This window comes from Arachis ipaensis, chromosome B03 (genome assembly GCF_000816755.2).
Source record: "Arachis ipaensis cultivar K30076 chromosome B03, Araip1.1, whole genome shotgun sequence".
Taxonomy (NCBI): domain Eukaryota; kingdom Viridiplantae; phylum Streptophyta; class Magnoliopsida; order Fabales; family Fabaceae; genus Arachis; species Arachis ipaensis.
In genome coordinates, this window is record NC_029787.2 from 113751008 (window position 1) to 113759586 (window position 8579).

Below are 8579 nucleotides of genomic sequence, written 5' to 3' on the forward strand. Positions count from 1 at the left end.
AGGAAACATTTTACTTGTCTAGAAAAAGATATGTTGAATTCAATTTGGAAGCTTTTACCGTGACACTAGAGTGCGATTTGATTGTGTTTTAAAAGATGATTCTAAAAATTGGATTAGAGAATGTTGTGAAAAGATCTTTAATTTAAGTGTTTTAGTCGAAATTCTGCGCGATTTGACAAGAATTATTCTGGCTTGGGGAATAAAATTCAGAAAAATTAAGTGTGAATTAGATTTGTACAAAAGCAACACGCATGGGTAAAAATAAAAAAAGTATCATTAGATTATGCATGAAGAGATATAATCAGGAGAATTTTTTACAAGAAATAAACTTCACAAATCTTTGATGGTCTGATTTATTCTGATACAAAGAAAGACAAATAATGTAGCTGACTTTCTTGTGTAAAGCGAGATGTCCAGATAGATTTGAACTATGACAAGTAATTTATTCCAAATGATAATCATTTTCGATTTTTTTGCATTAGTGTTATCAATTAGGAAGAGTTAATGTTCCAATAATTAAAATGATATTATTGTTTAAAAGAACTCATTTAATTTAGAAAAAAAAATTAAGATCCAACAATTTTAATTTATATTCGCTAATATTTTAGTTAGCAATTTAACATTCTTAGTCCAACAATTCAGTACCATATTTTTAGCAAATACTTTTAAACATTGTCAGCTAATTGTTGGTAAAAAATAATAAATTATATCGACCATATAATATTGTTGTATAATTTATGCATAAATTTTTTAAACATTATTTTGACCGTTAACATACAATTCTACAAAGTCATAATATAACACTATCAATTATAGTTAGATATGGTAATATTAACTCTATTTGGAGACATCCAACTTAACTGGTTGCGGATAGAATTGGGAAGCCACGCAAGTTGATTTATTAGTATATATTTTAAAAAGGAGACCACTTACATACATACACTCAAAATAATTTTTTTTAAAGATTATGCATGAGAATTTGACAAGTGTCCTCACTTATATTATGGTTCATTCAAACCGATTATTATGAAAAAACCAAATTTGTGAATAATTTGATTATTTTAAGCGTTTTTTTTACTTTTATAAAAAATAATTTTTTGGACAAACACAATTGAGCTCAGACCGTTTATGCTTAAAAAAATAATAATGAAGTGAGCTAAAATTAATCCATTATATCTAACAAAAAAAAATCATTACACAATTGGAATTATGATGTTCTTGAAAAATTGAGTGTTAACCAGACAACAAAATAGTAATAGACCTCGGACAAAACAGCATCACCGCCAGCGAAGATCTAGGCAAAGGCGAGGAAGCAGACTAATGGAGGCAGAAGCTGGATGGAAAACGGCGAGGAGACAAGTCGCATATTAAAAAACGGAGTTCTCTCATCGCATCGTCGGGTCCCTCATATATGCATCCAAATCGCTGCGTCGCGGGAGCACCAACATGAACAGAACCGTGGGAAGAAGACGAACTGAACTAAGCAAGAGAAGGAGAAGTGGCGATACGGAAAGGAGGAATGGGACCTAAGAGGACCATTTGGGACACGACACTACAAAAAATCTTGGTAATTACGGCGGTTTTTTGGGGTTATTACGGCGGTTTGAACCGCCATTATTACCTTGAATGGCGCTCAAGAAAAACCGCCATAATTTGAAGCGCCATTTGGTTATTACGGCGGTTTTCGAAAAACCGCCACAATTACCTGGTTAAAACGGCGGTTTTTGAGTTGGGTTAAAACGGCGGTTCAAACCGCCGTTATTTCCAGATAAAATGGCATTTTTGTGTTGGTTAAAACGGCGGTTCAAACCGCCGTTATTTTCAGGGTAATATGGCATTTTTTGTTGGTTAAAATGGCGTTTATGAACCGCCATTTTTACCTTGGCAGAGTGACTTTTTTGTTGGTTAAAATGACATTTGAAACCGCTATTTTTACCGGATTAAAACGGCATTTTTAGTTGGTTAAAACGGCATTTTGAACCGCCGTTTTTACCCCTAATAGTGGCATTTTTATTTGTTAAAACGGCGTTTAAAACCGCCATTTTTACCATGTTAAAATGGCATTTCATATTGTTTAAATGGCAATTACAAGCCGCCATTTTTACCAGATAAAAATGACATTTTTTTATCACGTTAAATGAATAAATTTTTTATTAAAATTTCAAAATAATAAAAATATTATATAACTCAAACAAAGTAATATATTACTCATAAACAAAGTATTAAACAAAATATATAATTTTAGTATTGAAAATTAAAAGTAATAACTATTATACATAGTATCAAACATAGCATAATTTTTTAACTATAAATGTCTTTACATGTAACTCTTAATACATAAAATCTCCATCATATTTCACGCTATTCTATTGCTCGCTCCAGAAGACCTACTTTCTAACTCTTTTGGCGATAGAATCTCACTCTCTTGATCCAATTCCTACAATAAAAATATAATTTGAAAACATAATAAAAAAAATAATTATTATATTCACATAATTATATTCACAGATAAAACAAGAAATAAGAAGATATGCAAACACTGGAGAAACTGACATCAGAAATTATAATTTAATAGAATGAAAAATATTTCCAAATATATAAATGTGTAATAGTTTTCAACCCCAAGTAGTGCAGATACCTATGTCACCTGATCAACATCCAAAAATTTATAATGTTTATTTAAGTGGCAAAGAAACCTGGTTAAGTGTGCCCCCAAGTAAACAATTATCAGATAATAAGATCCTAGACTCCTAATGGGAAGGGAAACAAATAACATATGGAAACTAAAATTATGAAACTATCCGAGTTTCATACTCAGAACACCAAGTAAATGCCGATTCAAACAAAGAAAAAAAAAGATGGAAATTTTGACCTTGATCAACCATGTCCAGAACTCTCTTACCAGTAATTTATAATTTCATATTGTAAGCATATAGATCATGTATCAATGCAAACATATACAAAATCAGAAGTCTGAAGTCAAAATCAGAAGCTTCAACAGCTTGAACTATTTGAACTGAAGTCAAAATTTACAGTCACACTAGAAGCATCTGATCACAAAAAAGACATAAACGCAAGCAATATGTAGTCCACGTGTACAACAAATGGAAAGAAATTTTACCAGGGCTGAGACAGAGGAATAGGTGATATGTTGAATTAGATTTATCTCTTTTGATGAAACACTGAATAATTCCATCTCGTGGCCCAGGCTGAAAACCATCACTGCATGCAAGTTGTGATCAGTAATTAACTAAGACCACGTGTTAATAACTTAGCCCTTCACGGAGCTGTGAGGTCAGGTGATAGTAACAATAACCAAATCATAAGGTCAGGTGATAGTAACAATATCTGATCCATGTAGTATAATGCAGCATTGTTCTAACAAAACAATAACCTCTGTGACACTATCTTAAATCTATGGACCAAATAATAAAGCAAGGTAAAAAAATTTCATGCGAAGGCATTTAAAGAGCATGGTTTGCAGAATATTTCAAATATCTTCCCTTATGTTGTTAGTATCACAAGATAAAGAGTAAGGACATAATCATATATGGTGAAATCAGGTGAAAACAACACACAATTTATTACCTGAACTGGAACATAACTGCTAGGCGCTGCTATTGGAGCAGGAGTAGGCATTGGCACTGGCGCAATGGGGTAGCCTCCATATGGATCATATGGAGGCGGCGGCGGTGGAGCCATGTACCTAATCAGGAAATACAGATAAACTGTCACGACTTGCAAACTAAGACCAACCATACTGGATTTAGTGAGTTATAGGAAGAGGCATGCAAAAGAAAATTCCTATCTTCTTATTACAGCTTTGACTCTGGAATTTTTAGTATTTTACGGAAAAATAAAAAACATTTTTGGAAAAACATAGTGTTTACCCATGTGGTCCCCAAACGGGTGGTGGTGGATGATGGAAAGGGGAAGGACTTGTATAACCAGTGTGCGTATAATCCCCAGCTGTCCGCAATCGCTTACTCTGGTCAAACGCACCCGCATCAGCCCCTATTCCTTACAAAGAAATCAAGATAAGTAGGCTGAAAAAAGAGAATAACAGTAGCAGCATAGCAAGCACTAGTAGGTAAAAATGCCCTAGCCCCTGCTCAGTCCTAACACATTCACAAATTTCCACACACCACTCATTTTCATCACATACCATAGCAAGAACAACACATCAAACAGTTAAAATTTCAGGATTCTTGCTTGTAGCAGCAATCAGTTTCAGTCAAGATAACACATTTCATAAATGCAGCTAGAAAGTGAAAGAAAGAGAGGACCTCTCTTGACAAAGAGGTACTTCTTGGCCATCTCGGTGTGGAGGACGGACTTGGTGTCGTGATCGAAGAGCATGTCCTGAAGGATGTCCTTGGCGGCAATTGCTTGGTGGGCGGTGGAGAAAAGTGCGAAGCCCATGGGCTTTTCTGCCTTGAAATTCAGTTGAGACGCTTCGAATCTGGGAAGCCACCGCATCAGACTCCCTCTCCTTCACGTCCTCCGGAAGCCCCGTGATGAATATCGTTCGAACCTAACCCAACACACAAATCACTTTCCCATTTTTCAAGCAAGAAAGTTGTGAGAAGGTGAAAAGGAGAGCTACCTCTTCGGCGGGGTGGGGAGGAGCAGGGGGAGCAGGTGCAGCAATAATGAAAAGTATGCCACCAAACAAAGAGATTGGAATTTATTAATCTCATACTGCCAGAGACAAAAGGAAAATGGAGATTAGCTACCTTACATTTAGATCCCCACACCATATAAAAGGCTTGTCTGAATTTTGTGTAACAAATTCTAGAATCCTTTTGTCCCATTTTCTTCTCCTTTGAAATGAGTTTGGTTCCTCTTTCCACCCATTATTTGGAACATATGTATTCAACAACCGAACGGTTTTGAATTCAACCAAGATTACTCTGCCATCTGGTTCATGCTTTGAAGCTGGCAGCATTGATTCTTTTGCTTTAGCCCAAGCACCATTGATCAACAATATCAACGAAGAATCAAGGTCCTTTGCCTTCACAAAGGCTTTTGATCTTCTCAAAAGCTACATCAATAGAAGGAGAATCAAGGAATGTTAAAGAGAGATTGATTGATTTTGGAGGAAGAGCAGAACAAAACATAAGCTGCTCAAGCCCAACAACCCAGTTTCAACGTTTCAAGTCTATGATATTTTTTATTCAGACAAAATATAAGTTGCTATTAATTTAAGAGAAATGCATTGTATTTAGCCATCACTTAACCATCAATTACATTTTTTTAATCTAATAATCCAACAAGATAGTTTATCCTATACTTTTAAACATTGATTATTGATGACTATTAGTCATAAGGCATTTTCTTAATTTAATGTTTCGAAGATTAAGAGAATTATTTCAGAAAATTTTAAAGCTAAATGAGAAAGCCGAATAAAATTTAGTCTTTACAAATAGAAAGATTATTAACAAGTAGTTTTATTTTGCATGATCAAGTAATTGATCTTGTGTAAATGACTTACGTGTTGCATAATAGAGAGACACAGGGAGGTTTCATTTAGGTGGTTTGTAGTTTCTATATAGTATTAATTTTGCTTGCGAAACTTGTAAGGCAGGGATTTCAGGCAAGTCTTATTTATTGTTTGGATATCATGCATATATAATTAACAATCACTGTTATAATACTCCATGTTCAACTTGTCTAAAACTGCGTTAAAAACATGATAAATATACAAATTGGTTAAACATAACCATAATATTTCAGAAGCGGCAAATTCCCAATCGGAGTATGTATTATTTATACGACATATGTTCACTTGTATTAAAATGGAAGAAAATTGTAAACATATATTTTAAGAGACGTGACCAACTACAAATAGAAAAAGGGCACCGCTGCTAAAGGCAAAACGATTAATTTTTCATTCAAAACTTGTTTCTTGGCAGAGTATATAACAAAATTTCTGAAACAACTTAAGCAACTTAAAAATTTTGAATGTATCTTTTTCACTGGAAATCAAATATGACATGTCTCAATTATAGTACACTGTCTAAATTATTCCATCTTTTTTCCTGGATGGGAAATCAGTTTCCAAAATCAAAGAGAAAACTTCATGTAAGGACAGAGCAATTGGCAAAAAAGGTAGAATGTCATTTCCAACAAATAATAATATATCATAAGAAAGATAAAGGCACAAAGTACTTACCTACAGGTATGAAAGTGAAGTCGGTAATTTTTTTTCTCAATATTCCTCACAATCTTATCACGCCCTCTGGCCAAAAATGTTCTGGCTCCGGACTCTAAATGTAAAAGAAATATGAAAAGGTAAGGTCTATCATCACGGAAGAAGAGCAAGGGTAGTCTCAAGAGACAACTTTCAATATCAAAGGACAGTGAACAAGGAAAGATAGGGGGAGAAAACTCTAACTTGCTGTCTTTACTTGTTCCAGTTTTGCTATCAACAACTCTCAATTTTTGCATGTGTGGCTTTGGAATACTGATTAGATAATCACATTCCTCTTTGATCTGCTCAGATTAATAAGTTAAATTTTAGTATTTGAAAAGTGAAGACAATACAATCCATCAAATTAAAGGTCACAAGAAAACTGTAAATACTAATTTAAATGCTGCTATCAATCATCATGCAGCCAAAGAAAACAGACACACAATTTGAAATTTATTATTCCTAATTTTCGAATTGAAAATATAACAAAAGAAAGGAGGATTCATCAACATGAGCTACCAGTAACTAGAGATCAAATCATAATACCATCAATTTTATTGAACAACATTCAAGCCTTCAAGGTATTATACATTGTCACAAACAACAAAACCAGAATCACCAGTGATAGCGAACAGAGCATATATCAATATAGTGAAGATAGTTTGGATTTGTTATCAAATCAGGCCAAAATTATAAGTTAATATAACTAAATGATAAACATCAAGGCTAATTATAAGTCCAAAGTTAATAACCCCCTGGCCAAAACCTTACCTCGTAAAACCTAAGAATCTTGACGGAGGAAAAACTTGTAGCATAGTAGCTCGATGAAGGAGGCTGTAGTCGGAAGAGAACACCGCCGGAGGAGATCGTCACCAGAGGAGAATGTCGTTGGAGGAGATCTTCGTTTCAACCTTGCTCTCACACAGTGACATCGTTTCAACCTTGCTCAATCGAGGATATTATAGCCGGAGAAGAACGCGCCGCCGGAGGAAAACATTGCCAGAGGAGATCATCGTCGGAGAGATCGTCATTAGAGGAGACAACAAGGAGAGCATTTCAGTTCATACCACAAAATCTCGATGGAGGAGTTTCTAGTCAATCGGAGGTGAATGCGGTGGAGAAGACTGTTGCCGGAGCAGATTATCGCCGGAACAGAGCACAGTGGTAGCATCATTTTCGGGTTTCAGTGGCGGCAGCGTTAGTTTCAGTGTGTGGTTTTAGGGTTTTCGTCGTTGGAGAAGAGTTTTGGGCCATTTTCAGTGTGAAGTTTTAGGGTCTTTGTCGTTGGAGAAGAGTTTTGGACCTTTTATTTTTTTAATCATAGATCAAGTTAATGGCGGTTTAAAACCGCCGAAATCACCAAAAACCGCCATTTTATACAAATAAATTATGACAACACCATAAAATGCCTTAATACTCAAATATTATGGCAGTTTTTTAAAACCGCCATTATATAAATGCCGTTTTAAATTAATTTTTTTGTAGTGCGAGGAGCTGCAAGAGAGTAGAAAATGGATAGCATCTGCGATAAGGAAGAAGAACCGATCAACGGAACCAGGCAACCAGCGCCTCTGGCTCGAGGAAGAAGAAGATCAATGCAGATCTTCTAGGTTGGGTGGGACCAGCTTCTGGTTGCGCAAAGGAGGTTGACGGTGGAGAGGAAGCTAACGGCGAGGAGGAAGCTGACGCCGAGAGTCGAACTAAGAAGATGATAGCGACAAGTCCGACGATCGGCAACAGGACTTGTTGTTTCTGTCGTTGGCGACGACGAGAGCAGGAAAGCCGAGCAACTAAGTGCGAGACCGGAGACGGTGAGAGAGACTGGAACCAAGAGAATGACGAGAAGCTTGAATGCGACACAGGAGATAATGAAAGAGACCGGAAGCGAGAGCAGTGAGCCACAGTGAGAGAGATGATAGAGAGCTTCAGTGACAAAGTGACACTGACACTGAGGAAGGAGAAGAGGAGAGCTCAGGAAGGAATGCTAAACGACATCGTGTTTTGAAGAAAAAAAAATAAAGATCTAACCAGTTTATATAAATCTGATCTGAATTATAAATTCAAACGGAATTTAAACCGAGTTATGTAAACCATCCAAATTCAACTGGATCTAAAAAATACTACCAATTACATTATGACATCTCAACGACTTTTAAAAAAGATGTTTAGAGCATCTTTGTGGGAGTATTCTCCTTTTAAAAATTATTATTAGCGAGCATTTAACGATGAATTAATAATTATGTTGTTTGTAATTTTAACTTGAATTTGATTATGATTTTGTTGTTTTTGATTTTAATACAAATTAAAATTTTGTTTTTTCAATGTTACTATTATGTTTATGAAATATAAAATGATTAAATATTATTTTTAATTAAAAATAAATAAT

General features: G+C 35.1%; 1 protein-coding gene across 1 annotated transcript; it reads right to left on the bottom strand.

The window, feature by feature from the left end:
• On the bottom strand, positions 2235-5503 carry LOC107630986 (RNA-binding protein with multiple splicing). Its single transcript, XM_021117402.1, is given in 8 exon segments — positions 2235-2437; positions 3122-3222; positions 3589-3706; positions 3891-4014; positions 4287-4483; positions 4485-4534; positions 4913-5044; positions 5495-5503. Coding segments are annotated over 7 exon segments (633 nt in total). The 3' UTR covers positions 2235-2437; positions 3122-3219.